The sequence below is a fragment of the Peromyscus maniculatus genome, chromosome 4 (genome assembly GCF_049852395.1).
Source record: "Peromyscus maniculatus bairdii isolate BWxNUB_F1_BW_parent chromosome 4, HU_Pman_BW_mat_3.1, whole genome shotgun sequence".
Lineage (NCBI taxonomy): Eukaryota > Metazoa > Chordata > Mammalia > Rodentia > Cricetidae > Peromyscus > Peromyscus maniculatus.
In genome coordinates, this window is record NC_134855.1 from 103233664 (window position 1) to 103253526 (window position 19863).

The 19863-nt window shown below is 44.1% G+C and overlaps 1 protein-coding gene across 4 annotated transcripts in view; it reads right to left on the bottom strand.

Annotated features, from left to right (window-relative positions):
* Positions 1-19863, bottom strand: part of Fbn1 (fibrillin 1) — a 212705-nt gene that overhangs the window by 159644 nt on the left and 33198 nt on the right. For all 4 annotated transcript variants that reach the window (XM_076570544.1, XM_076570547.1, XM_076570546.1 and 1 more), the window contains 2 exons: positions 13000-13095; positions 9556-9651 (listed from right to left, as the gene is read on the bottom strand). In XM_076570544.1, the coding sequence (XP_076426659.1) occupies positions 9556-9651; positions 13000-13095 (192 nt within the window). The remainder of the gene's footprint in view (positions 1-9555; positions 9652-12999; positions 13096-19863) is intronic.

Consider the following 19863-nt stretch of genomic DNA (forward strand, 5'->3'; position numbering starts at 1 on the left):
CTGTGGTGTTTAAAGGCCGTCTTCCTCAAGGAGGACAAGTCAATTCTCCTGCACGCTGTCCTCCACCCTGGGTCATTAAGATGCTGTGTGTGCCTTGTCTCCTCTTCCCCCCACACTAGAGAAAGTTATCAACTACTTTCCTCTTTATACATGAAGCTTGTAAGTCACATAAGTAACAACTGGATCGAAATTTACTGCTGAGGGATCTTGCGTTCCTTTGGTTTGAAGTTCATGAGACTGACTTAGAGGATGGGATCCTGAGAAAGCGTGAGCATTCCACTGTGACTTGAGGAAAGAACTGATTCCTCAAAAGCAAGCACGTGCTCATAAAAAACACTTTCCCTTTGAATGAATGTGGCCCTGACTTGCCAGCCTTCACTTGCAGCCTGGTTCGGTGTCCTGAGACAGCGGAGGTCAACGGGGTCTCTGTGGGACCAGCAGGCAGGGGCAACAGCTTCCCAGACAGAAACAGACATTGTCCTGTTTTATAAATTGAGTCCTTAGACTATTTTCATTTCCTGAGGAAACAAATATCCCAATCCATTGTCTACTTTTAAAGTTCCGAAACAGTTTAGAGCAAGGGTTGTTGCTGAGGAAACATGATGGGAAAGCTAGTGAATGTTCCATTCATTCATTTCCTCCACAGAACCTACCCCCAACACAGACCAATGACAGGCGTCTACAGTCATGCCCGTAGGGGTATAAGGTATTTGTTAACCTCGTGTTCAGAATTCTCATCTCAGGACGTTGTATCAAAGATATGGTTGATATTTACTGGTTCTTCTCACCAGCCGCAATATTCCACAGTTAGAATATGTGAATCACCTGCTACTTAATAAAGTCCACTTGCTTGGCTGTGCTAGACTTGCTATTTGATGAGAAAGAAGGAATCTCAGGTACAGGTTTTTGTCTTTTATGGGGAGTACCAAAGTGTGGCTGAGACACCACATGTAAGCCAATATTTTATCAGCCTTAAAACTATAGCAACTTCTGTAATTCCCAGATCTTGCATTTAAAAAAATACTAGTTTTTTAAGAGGGTGAATAAACTCATTCCTTAGCTATTCATAAACATCATTTAAAGACATCATCAGCATATAACCTCTAAAACAGAGTCTTGGCCACCCAATCTAAAATTAATCTTGAATTTTACCAAATTCAAGAAAACTAAGAAGTCATTATAGGACTAAAAAGGCTGAAATGGGTTAATGAAATTCTTAAAGTGAACACCAAAGACCAAAAGTTTAATAAATGCATGAACCAACAAACTGAAATGTGTGCAGGGTGTGGGAGGCCAGAGGTGGTGATTCCAGCGGAGACCCCTGGAGACTGATGGGGTCAGATGAAGGAGAGACAAGCCCAAATGGCTGTTACTCACACATGTAAATTTATGGTCAGTTAACCCTCTCAAAGAATGAGTGTCTATACAATGAGGCTCTTCCTCCAAAACTGCCCAGGTATTTAAATGGCTGCCTCTTCTGAATGGAGACAATGTAAGAAGCAGATGGTGAAGCCATTGCCATGGGCACTCGAAGTGACCTTCATCAATATAATCAGAATCCAGAGCTTCAGGATAAAGAGATCAAAGATGCTAAGGGAGAGAAAGAGGATGAGTCTGGATGGATGGATTTGAAAATATCTAGTTTTTAACCCAAACTGAGCCAACATATTTTGTTTTGCCCAGGAGTTCATATTCTAATACTCCTAGTGCCTCTCAAAGAATAAGGATGTAGTATAGGGTTTCCAAAATGATATTGACCATGGAAACTGCTTTTCATGGACCCCTCTTGGGACTAATGTTCTACAAAAAGTACTTTGGTGCATCAGGTGGACCATAAAGCTCTAGATGTTTATCCAATATACATTCATAAACCCCAAAGATGGACTCCCTAGAGACCATGACTGCCAGGGAACATAAGCACCAAGCATTTTATAGTACTCCCAACTGAGCATATAAACCTGGTAAGTGTCTCTAGACTGCAGTCCATAAGATAGAGCTGAAACAGTTTCAGAAACTGACTGACCTCTTCCAATTTATACATAGAAAGGACAGAAGTCATGCAGAACCACAATGAGCAGGGGGTGGGGGTGGGGATTTCAGAGAGACCTGTACCCAGCTCTACTTGGGAATGAGACCAGATGAACTTTAGGCTCCATCTCCACTCCCATGAAAGGATGCTTCCAGTAGGGAGTCCTCCTTTTGCCCCAGATCAAACTGAGTCTCTGAATATCTGTGCACTGTCTTCCCACCACCATCTGCCTGTCATCTTTGCTACTTTGCTGTCTACCGCATGTCTATCATATATATATAGGCTGATGACAAGAGCCATGCGTTACTTCCTGTTTCCTCACTGTGCATAGGTCGATGCAAGGCCTTTATTAAACACTTGCTGTAGTTGTTACATCTGACATGACTGCGAATAACTCTGTTCATCACTCATGCTGAATTCCAGTAAACGGTCCTGATCAAAAAGACTGATCAGAGGCTCATGGTCCTAACCTGTAGACTTGTTCACATTTTGAATGTCAATGCTGCCCTTCTTTGTTTTTCATGCAAACACTGCTTTCTGAAAGGCTGGAGGAAAAAGCAGCAGGAGGGAGGGAGGACCTCACTTAGGGTTGGTTGTGCACACCAGAAGCAAAGCTCTGGGCTGGGCTGCACAACACCTTGGCCATGAGCCACATGTTACTATCTGATGCTTCAGACTGAGATGTGGCAAAACATAGATTTCGTTTTCCAAGACTTAGTACAGAAAAAAGAAAGGCATAGATGACATCAATAATCTCTAATACTATCTATTAAAATTAGATATATTGGGTTAAAGTTAAATACACTTTAAAAGGAGATTTTGGCTTTTTCTTTCTTTCTTCATGTGGCTACTAGAAAAATTTAAATTATGACTTTTGGGCATTCCAGACTAAAAAGTTCCCCCAATATTAAATGTGGCTGCTCATTTACATAACCAGTTTTCTCTTTTAAAAGGTTCACAAGGGACCAGCAAAATGGCTCTAAGTGGGGAAGCACTCGATGCCAAACCTTATTTCCTGCATTTGATCCCTGGGCCCCACATGGTGGGTGGAGAAAATGGACTCCCAAAAGTTGTCCTGTGACCTCCACAGGTGTGCTGTGGCATGTGTACAAGAACATGTACACACATACACACACACACTAAATAAATAAATGTCAAGTTCACAAGAACTGAAAGATTAAAACTGGAAACTAATTGTCTTTGAGGATGAAATAGTGCTTGCGAACTTCATAGCTGTAGCACATTGCTAGTTTTGGGGCCGGAGAGGTGGCTCAATGACCATTTACTGTGCACACATAGGGACCTGAGTTTGGATCTCACATAAGAAGCCGTACAGTTGCAGGGGATCCTGTAGGCACAGCACTGCTTGGAAGGCGAAGCCAGGAGGGTTTCTGGGGCTTCCCGGCTGCCAGGACAACTCCAGGTCAGGTGAGAAACCCTGTCTCACCAGGGCAGGATGGACACTGATAGAGCAGGACACCTGACATCCTCCTCTGGGACCTGCACGCACATGAGCATATGGGGTGTGTGTGTGTGTGTGTGTGAGAGAGAGAGAGAGAGAGAGAGAGAGAGAGAGAGAGAGAGAGAGAGAGAGAGACAGAGACAGAGACAGAGACAGAGACAGAGACAGAGACAGAGAGAGGAAGAGAGAGAGAGAGAGAGAGAGAGAGAGAGAGAGAGAGAGAGAGAGAGAGAGAGATGGTTTTAAATGTTAAATTCTTTGCTAATAAAGAACATGTTAAGATGAAAGTTTCAAGTGAAGCACCAAGAGCAACAGGTGACACAGTCAAGGTCAAGTGTGACACCACGGTGCAGCATTCACAAAGGGGGATGTGAGGGTCCCTTCACTCTGTGAATGTCAAGAGTGGCAAAGCATCCAAAGTAGGTGAAGACAGGACTAGGCTATCCCAGGCACTTTTCGGGGAAACTGCTGGGAGTCCACTTAATGATGCTAAGTCACCAACGAGGCTTCAAGACTGTTCCTACCAAACGCACATACATGGGCCCTGCCCTGTGGAGGACACAGAGCACCAGGGACTCGCCTATGTGGTTATATGGATGGGGACTCCAAAGATGGGTTTTTCACTGTGCCCAAAATGGCAGTTTTGGGTGGCAAAAGTGAACAGGTGGCAGTTTTGGTGGCAAGTGTTTCTAGCTGTGGGCTACTAGAAAAGACGGTTGGGATGGGTGAGCTGGAATCCTTCCCCAGAGGCTGCCAAGGCAAAGGGAAGGCTAAAGGGAAGAAACCTAAGGAAGGCGAGGCGAGCCAAAGCAAGAACAGAAGCCTTCGCCCACATTAGGAAATCTGGAAAGGACCAGAAAATGCCCCACATCAACAGAAAGGCTACCCTAGGGTGGGAGAGAGAATCATGGTAAGTTTGAGATAGAAATCAGGCAATTTCTGATTGGACATCACCAGTCCTGTGGGGCATGTGTGCCCTTAGAACACAGTTGCTCAACCAGAAACATGAACGTCTTTGTCAACAGGTGTAGTTTCTAGACTGAGTCTAAGAAAGCCGGGTATATTCGATGATCTGCCAGCTGCCCAACTGTAAAACTACCTTAATCATGGAGTCCCCTTAGGGCGCTCTGTCTCTTCACATTGTTACTTCCATTAGATTAAATATCAAAGGTGAGGCTCGCAGGAAGTTTCAGCATGTTAGTGATACGGCTATTGCCTGTCACCTTGTGGGGGAATCGGCAGCATTCAGAGCTCTGACTCCTGAAGGCCCGGGTTGGTCTACAGCACTGACTCTGGGATCTTTAGTGACAACCTTTTCGTTAAAAATGACACAGAAGCATGAGAGGAAACACCCCCAGTGAGAAAAAGAAGATCATCTCCATTTCAACGATCCAGGAGAGTCAGGAAAAGAGGCACAAAAGACTCCTCCATTCACCAGCTCTCTAGACTCCTCCATTCACCAGCTCTCTAGACTCCTCCATTCACCAGCTCTCTGGACTCCTCCATTCACCAGCTCTCTAGACTCCTCCATTCACCAGCTCTCTAGACTCCTCCATTCACCAGCTCTCTAGACTCCTCCATTCACCAGCTCCCTAGACTCCTTCAGCCTATGTAATGCTGTTTTCCGCTCTTTTCTGATTTTGAATATTTGGTTTTTGGATTTTGTATTAGTGTCCATGACAAGTGGCACTGTGAAATGTTTTACTTTTTGAGTATGTCTTCTTCTACATAGTACAATGTTCTCTGGGCCTATCATTTGTGAAAAATGGTAGTTTCCTATTCCAAAGGTAGCTAGTGTTCTATTACACATAGGTGTGCCAGTTTCTCTACCCACTCACTTACCCATGAACATGAGGCCATTTCCACAACCCTAGCCACTGCCAATGATCCTGTAATAAGCATTATACTCTATTAAGGTTTTTGTTAAAGAAGTAAATTTTTGTTGCTCTTATTACCAACAAGTAAATGTATGAGAAGATAAAAGAACCACCCCACTATAAAAGTCATGTTAGTGGGTCTATGCATACTGGAACGTTGTTTTGTAAACCCCAAATACACACCATAGGATTTATTTAAAACAGATTTTAAACTATGCATAGTTATGTGCACACCTCAGCACTTAGTGGACAGGTACTGAGGCAGGAGGATTGCAAATTTAAGGCCAATCTGGGCTACATTGCAAAAAAATGCTCAAAAGATAAAATTTTTATTGGACAATGTGGTGTATCTAGACAGAGCTAAGTGATTGTCACAAATCTGTGTCACTATGCACTCATCTTTCCCACTCACTAGACACTATGGTCATTGCCCTTCTTGACTTTTTGTAATACTTACTGGTTGCTTAACATGTATATCTAATCAAAACCATTTTTATAACTTAAGAGAAGCTAAGTGATGAGGACCAGGACTCCTCAAACATCAAGACATCAAGCAGCCTAGTGTTTTTTTCACTATCACAAAAACAAATAAAGCCCTCCCCATCTGCATTACCCATGAAGCTCCCCGACGAGACAGGCCCATCAGTCATGGCGCCGGCACCATGCTACCTCAAGTGCACTGTGAGTTTTTCAACAGTGCTTTCCCTGTACTTCACTGATATGCAGCTAACAGCTAAAAGTGTTTCTGGTGTGGGTAAAGATTCCAGTATTGTCACTGCCATGGAGATAGGAGGAGGGATTTGTCAGAACAAATGCATCCAGATGCAGAAGGCTGTGCACATGCTCACAGTCTGTGTAGTCCTGGGGAGCCCATTAATATATACAGCAACCAGAGCAGATTTGCTCTTTCCAAGAGTGGACTTGCGCCTTTAAATCAAAATGAGAGAAAATTCCAGAACCCTGTGTTAGATACATCCAAGCAATAGTCAAGGCTACCTTCTTTTGGTTTTTCAAATTATTTAAAGGAAACGTGGCTGAACTGTAACATAGAGGGAAACTACCCTCCCAGACTTAACTTTTTATCTTTAATAATAATATTAAATGTTACTTTTATTATTATGCTTTTGGAAACAGGGTCTGAGGTAGTACAGGCTGGTCTTGAACTCACTGTGTAGCCAAGGTTGGCATATAACCAGTAAGAATGCTAAGCTGTCCACACACAGGCAACCAACACTGACTTACTTCTAGAATATATTATTCATATCCAATGGTATATCTCTAGATCTCCTAAAGATGTTAGACTAACCCAGTTCACATCCACGGGTCATTGACTGCACATCACACACTAGGGATATTGAATCCATAGTTGCTCCTGAGCCTACATTCAGTGGAGGAAAAGGCAATCTGCAGTTTTATTATAATTTAGTGGGTGCCATTATCAGGAGGGCAGGGAGAAGAGAAGGGAGAGGGAGGGAGGGAATGAATGAGGGAGGGAAAGAGAGAGAGAGAGAAAACACAGCTGGAATAAAGGCTTCCCAGAAGTTCATTTCCAAACACAAAATGCCTCATCTCAGTGAAAACAACACAACTAACCTAAGCAGTTACTCCATTAAATACAAAGAGAAGCTGTCGCTGCTTTGACATGGACTGTCGTGATAGGTCCTGCACATTCATCTTCTGTTCATGAAATCACAAACACATAATTGACGAAAGGACATAGGACCCCATTCTTTAAAATCCAGACTTCTAGAAGAGCACAAAGTAGTGAAGAGTCTAGAAAGGAAAATGCATTCTGCAATCCAAAAGGCACTCCCTCTTCCTGTGAGAGAACAGGCGTCCTTGTCTCCCTTCCTTCGCTGAAGGTCAGTGCTGTGTTCCTGGGAGAACAATGGGGGGTAACAGCTAGGGAAAGTCCACTTCCTCTCCCCAACCTCCACTTCTACCAGTATCTGGAATGCTGCCATAACCACTACTACTTTGTAGCCAGATCCTTCCACACCTAAACGAAGGCTACTTAAACACACCCCAAACTTGGAGACTCCACAACGAAATATACAAGTTTTGATTAGGAATTTAGCAACTTCGTGTATTCGGGCCATTTCTTCATCTTTGGCAAACATCAAATCTTTGAAGTAGTCATGGGCATGGATCGGCAGCCCACCTTGCTTCAGGTCGCCCGCATCAGCACCTCCCACTATGGGCGCCAATTGTTCTTTGCAGCCAACTATTGATCACTTTGTTCAAAGAAGAATGTTTTATTAATTAGTTCTCCAGAACAAATTAAACTCAGGAGCAATGGTTAAAGAGTTCCCTTCACTCACCACCAAACCACACATCAACAATTTTAATCTACAGCATCTTCACCAAGCAAACAGTAAGGCCACAGAAAGCTACTACCTACTACAGGTTGTCCTCTTATTGCTAAAGATGCCAATGCATGTGTAATTAGCTCTAGGGCAATAATATACTTGTGCAAGTTATAAAGGGAAACTACTTAAACAAAGACTCCAAAAGAATGCCAAGATGCAGCACAGTGGTCATGCCAATTACATGTCACATGGCATTACTCTGGGTGGCCTGAAGAACAGAAATACTGTATCATTTATCCAGCAATCACAGAAACTGGCCTAGAGTTGCTTATCAAAACATCAGTTTGTTAGAAAATAACTGAATTTTGGTCAACATGGACAAGTTGAAAAAAACTAGAGAACTTCTCACATACCACAATGCTCTTTGTTTCCCTTGGCTACAGAGCTTAAGTAACACACGTCAGCCACACAATGCCTAACCTTTGCTTCTATCTTAGAACAAGATCTTTATACAACTTTGGAGAAAAGTGACCATTGTAATTTTGAAAAGTTCTGGGGAATTTTCTTTTGTTTTTATTTTTGGAGACAGGGTTTCTCTATAGAGCACTAGCTGTCCTGGAACTTGTTATGTAGACCACTCTGGCCTTGAACTCACACAGACCAACCTACCTCTGCCTCCTAAGCACCAGGGTTAAAGGCATGTGCTACCATGCCCAGCTCCTGGGGAATTTTCAATTGCAGTTTTTTATATAGCACAAACCTTTTAACCTTCACTAAATAAGCAAGAATGGGGCTAGGGGTAAGAGCACTTGTTAAGCAAGCAAGAATCACCGAGTTCAAATCTCCAGCAGCCATATAAAAGGTGGGAACGCTCTGACCAGTCAATCTATTCAAACCAGTGAGCTTCATGCTCAGTGAGAGAACCCAACACCATTACATAAGGTGGAGAAGGAGAGAGAGAGACACCAATATCCTCTTCTGGCCTCCACATGTATAACATGGGTGTGCACATACGTGTACATACAATATATAGCACATAGACAATTTTTTTTAAATACCAGTTTTAAAACACAAGAATAGAATAAGGAAAATTAAAACTAGAAATGATGAGAAAATGGTTATGGCTGTAGAGACAAAATTATTAACAAAGCCAGCATTCATTAAGAACATTATATATCCTTGCATAACACAATACCATCTTTGCATTGATAGCTAGATAAAGCAGGCAGAATTTTTCTTTTAATTGATAGCAGCAACAAGAATTAAATTTGAAAACAGAAAATCCAGATTCACATGAAAGCTTACTGATACTGCTTTGCCCTTGAGGCCATTGCTAGACATCTCTGAGCTTTGGTCTTCTTGTAGGCGAAGGTGAGGGTGGTTGTCCACACTTCCTGGGCTGTGCTGAGTGCATGGTCACGAGCATGCTCTTAGCAGACCCTAGGAGCCCCCTGCACTGAACTGTGAACTCCAAGTCTGTCACTCTGCCAGGGTCAATGGCTCTTCATGTGTGTTTTTCATTCTAAATGTTTCCCTTTCCAGATGTGTGCTTGAGCTGAATCATACCTCCAGTGTACCAGGGTCATGTGAAGTTCAATAGTTCACCTTTATGGGAAGTGGTCCTCTTCGTATCTCAGTGCCCGCTCTTCTTACATATAAGCTCACTATGGAATACTACATCCTGATGCCAAGAACTGCTGAGTAGCGCACAAACTCAGAGCCACTGTCTTGGCCTCCTGGAGACCTCAGTGACAATTCCGAAGTCATAACACCCAGCCAGCCAACTTCAGGAAGTAGCTACATACTCAATGCCAGTGTAAGCCAGTAACATGTTAGTCACCAGAATGCCTTTATACAAATCACTCAAAATCACTTTACCTCTTTCACACTGGGGTCCAGTAAAGCCGTATGTGCACGCACACCGATTTGGGGCCACACACCTCCCTCCATTGAGACAGCCACTTTCACAGACAGCTGCAAGATAAGGAGAGAAAGTCTCACAATGATGCACTTGGACCCCCCAGAAAGGGGAACAAACATGGCATGGACGATCACCCTGCTGTCTGCTTTGAACAGACATTCCCAGGTGCAGATCCTTATAGGAACCTCCCTGGACAGGTGACTCTGTACCTGGGTTACTCTACGGTGTCATCATGAGCAGCCTGAGAAATGCTTTCAGTTCTGCATTTAAAGTGGCAGCTTCTAACCGACTTCACCAGACGCAGACTGCATGTGAGCAAGTGGACTCTTGCTTGTGATTAATGTTTAATGTTTAGAGGGTTCCCCTGAGGAGCAACAAATCCCCGCTGACGGCACCATTAACTGCAAGTGACCAAATGTTAATGCTGGGATTCAGCCATTTAAGCATTTAATGGTGTTAATGGATAATTAGGATACATTGGAGAGTTGCAACAAGATCTAGGACACTACTGGTAAGGCGTTCCTGAAAGACTAGTATAGGAACATGCTACTTGCCCTCAAAAAAAAAAAGCATGACTAAGAACCGAAAGCTTAAGTCCTCCTTAAGCATGATTTGGTCCCCCCTGCACCATTTCCTCTAACTCCTGCATGGGTGACCTCATTGTAAGATCTTCATGGGTGGTGGATACTTCCCTGTCCTGGTTAGCTTTTTGTCAACTTGACACAAGCTAGAGTTATCTGGGAAGAGGAACCTGAATTTAGAAAAAAAACCTCCAACAGATTGCCTATAGGCAATTCTGTAGGGAATTTTCTTGATTTGTGATTGATGTGGGAGGGCCCAGCTCACTGTGGGCGGTGCCATCCCTGGACAGGTAGTCCTGGGTGCTATAAGAAAACAGACTGGACAAGCCATAGGGAGCAAGTCAATAAGCAGTGCTCCTGCATGGGCCCTGCTTCAGTCCCTGCCTTGAGTTCTTGTCTCCAGGTTCCTGCCTTGAGTTCCTGCTTTGACTTCCAGTGCAGTACTCTGAAATTCATCACTTCATATCCCTCCTTCCTCTCCCTTTTCTTCTCCACCAGGTTTTATTTTGCTTTTTTGACCAGTAAGTCACTTCTTCATCTCATCATATCTTAGCATCTGCTCTGCCCCAGGAGGCCTGAATGTACACACTTCTTAGTACCAGAAATTGAGACACGAATCCCTTCCCCACCATAAAAATGGAGAGGGTTCCGGTGTCTACCACTCTCCTTTGCCTCCTGACTCACAGTCAGGGCATAATAGATAGGTTGAAGGAGAAAACAAGATGAGAAAGTGCTTAGGCCAACTCTCACGTTTTACAGATGACAAAGCTGAAATTTAAGAAAGGTTTTCCAGGTTGCGTTCATTGACATCCGTCCATTCTGGGCTTTGGGCTAATGTCCATCAGGGAGAGATGCCTGCAGATCTCCTGACTCCTTCCAAAGGCCAAGGACTCCATCCCCACCTCTCCTTCTGAAGCCTGAACCATACAATCCCTCCTACTTCCAATTTTTCCCGGTCAGAATGATCTTTCTCACTGTAAACCCTTGTCAAGTGAGGTTTAGAAAGCTAGTATATCATAGTGTTAAACACACAGACTGTGGTGTGAGGCCACTGGATGGAGCTCCAATCCCAATCCCAACCCTGCTCATTACTGCCTGTGGATCCTCAGAGAAATATCTGAGCCCTGACTTCCGGGTCGTTAGAGGCAATATGGGGAGCTTCCAACTCAAACAGTTGTTACATTAAATCAGTTGTACTGGCTGAGTTTTTTGTTACATTTTATTGACTGAGTGAGTGAGCAAGTGAGTGGGCGAGTGAGTGGGTGAGTGAGTGAGTGCGCACACACCACAACACACATATGGAGGTCAGAGGCCAGCGTGAGGAAGCTGATTCCTTCCTTCCACCATGTGGGTCCCAGGGCCTGAACTCAGGACACCAGGCCTTGGTGACAAATGCCTTTACCAAAGAATCCTTGTGCCAGCCCCAAGAATGTAGCTTTGAAATCTACCTGCCGCATAGTAAGGCAGCATTAGTAACTCAGCAAGCACAGTTCACTGCTATTTTGTGTTATCGTTACTTTTTTTCTGTCTAACTTGCAAAAAACAGTAAACCTATAAAAAAAACTTGGCCCATGGCTTCCTGTCTGTCATATTTCCCTCCATCGCCTGTCTCCACACTTCATCTCTAGCATTAACAAAGCACCCCATCTAGCCCATGCCCCATGGAATGTGCAGATCCAGGACTTCAATCCACACTGGGCCTTTTGCTTAAAAGGTGTATGACTGACTCATCACCTGATGGGGTGAACTCCTACACACCCCTCAGGACAAAGCCCAAGATCTGCCTGAGCCTCCTTGACTCTCTCTTCTCTCCAAGTTGGGCTGCACAAAACTCAATATTCTTGCCACATAGCAGCATGAAGGTAATCACTAGGCATTATATAAATGTTGGTTTATCTATGGTAACATTTTCATCATAGAAAATATACATACAACAAACAGCAAGACTCAAAACAACATGAATAATAACCATTTATTAAGTAAACTTGTATAATGGAGTTAACACAAAACTGTGGAATAATTAATTACACGAAAACACTAAAAATATTTAGTATAAAAAATCTTGGGCCTAGAAGGGAGCATTTTGATCATAAATTTATGGATTATTTTACTGTTGTTATCTTGGACCCTTCCCAGACTTTCTATAGGGTGAGTAGTTCATCCTGCAGTAATGAAACATCTCGTAGGATGAGCTCCCATCCTAGGCAGTCTGCAGGGACTGGTAGAGTGCAAACACAATCAAAGGTGCTCATGAGTGAACCAGTATACCAGACACACAGAGTAAACACTGCAGTGCCAGAGTCTATCTTGGGGAGCAAGAGAGAGGCAGACATTATTAATCCACATAAAGGAAATGTTTGGAAAGAAAGATGAAGAGGTGGGTGTTTGGAACTAATGCTGGGCTTTCTTTTTGAAGAGAGGAAAATGCTCTAAAACCAGTGATGGTTGCCCTGGTAGACAAGCTAACATTATGGAGCCCTATAATTTGCAAGGGTGGAGTGCGTAGTTTGTGAATTAAGTAATTAAGAAGAAGAAATCTGTACCTGTAAGTCTAAGGCTTGAGGCCAGGCAGGTGGTAAAGGCAAAATACAAGAAAGTGAAGCACACAACTTCCCATCAACATCCAGGATGGAAATCTGGCACTGTTTGGGGTGATCTGTTCATCTGTACGGGTCCCTAGACATCTGCAAAAATGTGGTGTCCCTGTCCTCAAAGCAAATTCTCAACACCAGCCTCGGATTTCCACAGGTCTATATATGACCAGCATCTACCGCACCACAGGTCTACATATGACCAGCATCTACCACGAGCTCTACTCACGTTGTCCGCAGTGTGTGCCAATGTACCCCTTCTGGCATAGACAGTGGTCCTCGTTGCAGCTACCTCCATTCATGCAGCGAATGTTACAGTGTTGTACTTGAAGGAAAAAAAGAAAAACGATTTAGTTTTGCAATCTGAGCGCACAGAGGGCAGCCTTTCACTAGAGATGATTTGTAGCTATTTGAAAAGAGAATGAAATAATTTATTGGGATTGATACATCATGCAGATAGCAGAAGGGTCCTAATTATCAGGGCTTGTTATGTTATGTATAAAACCATTTACAGTGCACTGTTTTCTTGGCATTGGCTTCCGGGGCTAAGTGACTTTCCTAATTTAGCAGAACTTACAGCTCAGTGTCATCTCTGTAATTTATACCAATAAGAAAGGAGTCCCCAAGTGAAGACACGTGACAAGGTTAGGGTGGCAATGATTTCTGTGAAAAGATTCAGAGTCTGAAGCATCTGGCCATGGGGACAGTCAGATAAAAAATTCCGCAGATTTTTGTCCCATTTTGGTGGTAGGATGGAAGGATATACTAGAAGCATTAAATAGCCAGAATGTTTGATGGGTAGAGATTAGGGGTGCTCCCTGGATTGAACTTGGAAAGAGCTATTCATTTAAACTGTAACCTTAATCTAAAGACCACTGATATCTCAAAGTCATTCTGTGTCACATTCTCACCTACAGAAGTATGCATTCCCAAGCTCTAGGCTATGGGTGGACACCATTAGACCTGAGACAGTGATACTCCAAGAAGTACAGTCTTAAAAATGGCTGATACACTCTCCTATGAGAGAAGGTAACAGTCACAGTTAGGATATGCTCCCTCTAGCATGCAGGCTGTCTCTATTTCAGGAATGTGGATGTACTGATAGTTGGTCCCCATTCTCTAGAGGCAATAACTACCCTACCTAGAGAAGATGAGGCTTGGCTAAGGACAGCATGAGTCCTGTTGGCATGCCTCTACTCTAGGAGGCCATGGTTGGGCCATGGAAGTTTGGCTTCTTCTGACCTACCCTAAGTATGGGAGTCAATTCCCAGAGGAAGGGACCCAGTGGCTTTCTGTCTATGAAGAAGCAGGAACCAAGGGCTATGCTGATGCTCATTCTCCAGCTGTCCTCCTGGGATGTGCAGGCCAAATCTTCTCCCCAGAATACAGCAAAGTCCTCCCCACAGCCAGCCTCATCAGTGAGAGGTCCTAACAGCAGTACTGGGAAGTGACTGCTTGACTCTGGGGAGGGGCGGGGTGGAGAGGGAGATGGGGTGGGGGTTGAGGGGGAGGCCATTTGTCTAATGAGCTACAAATAGTCTGAGGTCAATCATAGCCTGACAGCAGGAAAGGAAAATTGAAACTCCAGTTCCTACTGCGCCCTCTTGGACACAAAAGGGAGAAGTCAAGTTGAAAGGGATCTCCTTTTCAGGGCTGTTTCTCTCTTACTAGAATATCACAGAAGGCTCCATTTCTCCTGAACCAAAAGATCCCTGCCTCCCAGCACTCAAGGTCTCTTCAGCAGGTCCCAAGAGCCCTTCAGAGCTCCTGAAACACACTCCCGACCCGGGAACCCATCATTCAGTCCCTCGACAAATATGTCTGAAAGCCTACTGTGTGTCACACAAAGGCTAGGCCCTCTGAGCTGGTCTCTTCTGTTTCTGTCCCTAATTCTTAGAGCCCAAACTAAAGTTCTCATCAAGTCCCACTTGTCTCCAAGACCCTTTAAATGTTTCTCCATTCCCTTGCTCTTCCTGTGACTTCTGTTCTCTCTTCCCCGCCACACCAGATGGGAAGTGGTGAACGTGAATCCCTCTGCGAGTGCGTGCATGAGTGTGTGCATGTGTGTATTTTCCTTGTTTCTCCTTTCCCTGACTCATTTTTCTTGAGAGTAGGGAGTGTCATGACTATCAATTACCTCCCGCAGTGTGCCCAGAACGGCACTTAATTCTGTCAGCTTAGCTCTCGCCACCTAGTAATGGCAACAGACGCGACCCTTGATGAGCAGCTGGGGCTAAGAAGCTGGCCTTTGTGTCCTCCGTGCTTATACAGCTAAAGCAAAATTATTCAGATATTTTTATCGTTTCTTCCTCCATCTACAAAAGCTAATAGCCACCCCCACCCCTTGAAGACCCTGCTACAGACGTCAGGCAAACCAACCCCACAAACCGTTCCTTGAGGCTCCACTAAAACCTCTCAGCCAAGTGCTTTTTAACTCAAAAGCTATCTACATGCACACAAAGGGGGAAAAATGTGGTAAAAACTTTGGATACTATTCTAAGCGGGTCAGGAAATGGTGCACAATTGCTTTAAAATTTGGTGCTATGCTTAGTTCCATCCTATCTTAGAAAAACAGAGAGGATTGGGAAAAGGCAGGAAATGACGTCACCCTTAGAGCCAAGTCAGTGCACAAACTGATTTCAATTAAAGTGGTTCATGCCAAGACCTGATTTCCATTCCCACATGAGCAACAAAGCCACTTAGCCACTTCGAGATTTCCAACAGAAAAAGAACAGAACTACCAGGGGCCTGGACGGTGGCGTCCCAGTTACTTGCTCAAACTGAAAGTCCGAACGAGTCCTCCTTTCCAGGAAGAGTGATTACGTGTACATTGAAATGCGACAGATCAAAAGCCTCCCTTGATATGGCTTTCATTTCTTTAAACCTCCTCTTTCCAGTTGAAACTTTTCCAGGTTAAAAATATTATTTCTCTTTTGAAAAACAAAACCACCCTGGAAGACTGGTAAGGCCGTGAGTCCTCGGGGGCGGTGTTCAAGCAAGGTTACCAGCAGAATGGAGGCCTCCATCACTGCTATACCATGGATGGGTCTTAGAGCCCAAAGAAAAGGGCTTCTTCCAGAAGTGGGAGTGAGCCTGGCATAGGGGCTTATTTCGGAAACATCACAGCACTTGAGGCTGAGGCTGGAGTGTTGGCATGAGTTCAAGGCCAGCCTGGGCTACACAGTGAATTCCAGTAACATACAGACTGATACTTTGTCTCTAAAGTTATTTTTAAAAGGTTGGCACAAACCCGGCATTTCTGTGAGAAAATGGGAGAACTAGATACTTGGCTTCACCTTTGTCACCCACGCTGGAAACAGTTTAGAGAACCCGGACCCACAGACAGGTTTTCATTTAGATTGAATCCTGCCACTGGTGCCTAGTCTAAATTTACTCTCTAATTTAAACAGGAATTCCAGATGCTTTATAATTAGCAGACAACAGCTTGTGTGATGAAAAGAAAATATGCACAACTGGAAAGCGGAGATCTGCTTGCACTTATAGAAGCAAGTATCCTTCGCTGGATGTGCTAAAGGCCTAAACTCAACCTGTGTTGAGATTTTACCGGAAACGGAATACTAGGAGAGTCTGGGCTTTCTTGGGCAAGCTGAGGCTGTCCTGGGCAGTCAGATCCCCAGTGAGAAAGCCCCACTAGAGATGGTGGTCTCAGACCTTTCCACACCAGGCTCCATATCCTAGAACTAACAGAAACTGTCAACATTTACCTGTATCCACAAAAGGCCCCAAAATAAAATTTGCATCCATTGCAGAATCAGTCAGTCATTCGATCATTCAACAAATACCAACTGATCATCTTCCATTGACAAGGTATCAAGAAGAGGACAAAAGCCTCTCTTCAGAAAGCACAGTACAAACTCATTAAAATGACTAACTCGAAAGGAATGGCATTCATGCACCACAGAAAGGAAGAGATGCTGGTTGACATTTGGCTCTCAACATCTCAGCAATGAGTTCCTTTGGAATGTACTAGGCTCTGAAGACCAACCATCGTGTCTAGGCAGACTCAGCCAGCAGAGAGAGCACTCAGGGCAAATTCCAAATATGCAACTGTAGGCTGAATGTGTGTTTTAATTTCATCATTGGGAAAAGCACAAACAAGTAAATGAAATAACCAGACAAGTCCCTGGATCTACACCTGAGACAACAATCTACCAAGGTGGCCCAAGTCACTACAAGACAAGAAGAGTTCTCATTTGAACCGATAATTCCCTTAGGTGCATAAATACTCACACACAGCTTAGAACAGGACCAGAGCATCTCAGAAAAATAAGTTACCTGAGCTAGAAAGAGTCCAGGAAACAACAAGTTGAGTGACATCTGTGACAAGATGTTTCCATAAAGTCTGAGCAGACAGCAAAACAATTCACCAGCCCAAAGGGTAAGTCTGGGCAGCTTTTAGGTACTCATCCTTGTCAGTGGAAACCTTACAGACCCCTACCATGCTTTTCCCAGAGTCAAGCCTTCCAGAGCAGCTACAGCACTAATCTGTCTTCCTCTGAGCCCACTCACATTCTGGCACATGGCTGCACCACCCTCTCCATCTCCCTTGGTTTTCCTATGTTCTCAGACCTATCCTGGAAGTACAAGTGTCCCCGGACTCAACTGGAACGGAAGTAAACAGAAAATGACAAAACTTGACAAAAGAGAGCTTCTACTAGATGGGAACACCCCTCAAACTGATGTGCAGATTTAGTATCATTCCTATCAAGATCTGCAAAGGTTGTGGGGGTATAGATCAGATCCAGCTAAACTTTTTGTGGACAGGGAAAGAACTGCCAAAACACTTCTGGAAAGGAAGAAGAAAGTAAGAGGTGAGCTTATTTTATCACGTGGTGAAGGGATCAAGGTTGTGACAGTGCAGAAGGGATAGATCTGTAAAGGTAGCTGAGAGCCCAGACCCACAAAAACATACCCAGTTGACTGTCGACAAAAACACACAACTAATTTTCATTTATCAGATTTCTATCACTATATCAAGCATTGGATTCAATCAACCTGTAGTGGGACAAGGGTTACTCGGGCTCACAGCTTTGGAGACTCCACTCTGCAGTCTTGGTCCCATTGTTTTGTGTCTGCATAGAAGCAGCACACTGGCAAGAGTGTGTGGTGGGGTGAGATGACGCCCCTTGGGGCAAGAGAGCAAAGGAAGGCAAACAGAGGACTGCAGTGTCACAATCACCTCTCAGGACATCCAGGGACCCGAAGACCCCTCCATAGGGAGGTCTCATCACTCTCCTTGACCTTCGTAAGACATTTAAGAGGCAAGCCACAGCAAAATCAAATGCCCAAAGGATAGAATTGTGGATTTCCCAGGAGCAACTGGACGTGCATCGGTAACAACAGAATCTCACCTCAGCCTCACACTTCACGCAAAATGTATCTCCACTGCAATCACAGACACAGATGTAAAACTATAAACATGTAGAAACGAGTTAGAGGAGAATCTCTGCAATCTAGCACTAGGCAGAGCATTCTTGGACAGGACACCAAAAACGTGAAAGAGAAAAAGAGAGGCTGATAAATTAGAGTTCGCTGGCTCTAAAAACTTGCTTCACGGAAGAGCTGATGCACCACCAATGACAAGAAAGCCAACTCTGGAGGATGACTTGCGAGGAAAGAGATCATACAACAGACCGCGCTGGGATAGGGGCCTATACAGCTCTCAAAACAGTCACAAAGAAGCAATGTAAGGGAGTCTAGACACAACAAATGAAAGCGCATCGCCGGCAAAGACACACAAGAGGCAAATGAACGCATGAGAGGGTGATCAGCAAACAAACACACGGAATGGTCCTCAACACCGTTAGCCTTCGGGGAAATGCAAATTACAACCCCAACTAGACATCACCACAAACCTGAAACTAATCAGAATAGCTGAAACTCAGTAGGGAAACAATGTTGAGAGCGGGGAAGGACACAGAACCTAGATCATTCATACTTGGTGGGGAGAATGTAAAATGGTGCAACTCACACCAGCTGGCTACCCAGTACTAAATGCTCAGTCCTAAAAACATACACACAAGTAACATTATCCTGACTAGGCAGGTTTTATGTATGTATTTAGGGACACCAACTAATGAAAAATGAGGTCATGAACTTGGAAGAGAGCAAGAAAAAGTTTATGAGAGGACTTGGAGGGAGGAAAGGAAAGAGGGAAATGATGTAATTACATTATAATCTCAAAAAAATAAATTAAAACTGTACAATTGTCCAAAAATAGTTTGACAGTTCTTAAAAAGCTAAATCTGACACACAACTCAGAAACTGCTTATTTGGGGTGCGCACGTGCACACACACACACACACACCCCAAACCCTAGCCCTTGAAAAAGTGTAGAAGTCCTTCATCGGGTAAGTAGCTGTCCACTGTGGGTGGCACCATTCCCTTGCTAGGATCCAGGACTGTACAGAGATGGAGAAAGCGAGGCAAGCAGAGGCATGCGTGCATTAAATTATGGCTCTCTGCTTTTGACTGTGACTGGGATGTGAGGATCGATTGGCTTCAAGCTCCTGTCACTTTGACCCCCTGCCATGACAGACTGTAACCTGAGATGTGAGCCAGATAAATCCTTTCTCTAGGGTAGTTTTATTATAACGGTGGGAGACAAAACTGAGACAGGTCCTTCCAAAGAGGACCAGGAGCCTGTTTACCCCACTGTCATATGAGCACATAAAGAGGGCAACAACGAAGGAAAAATATGCCCTTATCAGACATGAGATCTTCTAGGGCAATTCTGATCTTGCAAGTCCCAGTTTCTAAAGCCATAAAATGAAGTTCCATGGTATTTAGTTGTGGCAGCCTGAAGCAGTTTTCTTTTCTTTTTTTTTTTTTTCAAGATAAAATATTTTCTAAATTTTTATTTATGTGTATGTGTGTGTATCTGTGTGAGTGTCTGAGTAGACAAGAAGAACGTGTTCCTCCTGGAGCTGGAGTGACAGACAGCTGTGAATCCCTGGTGAGAGTGCTGGGAAAGGAACTCGGGTCCTATGCAAGAACAGCCAGAACCCCTGGAGACGGCCATCTCGCCAGCCCTCTGAAGAATTTATTTGTTCATTTGTTTACTTGTTTATTT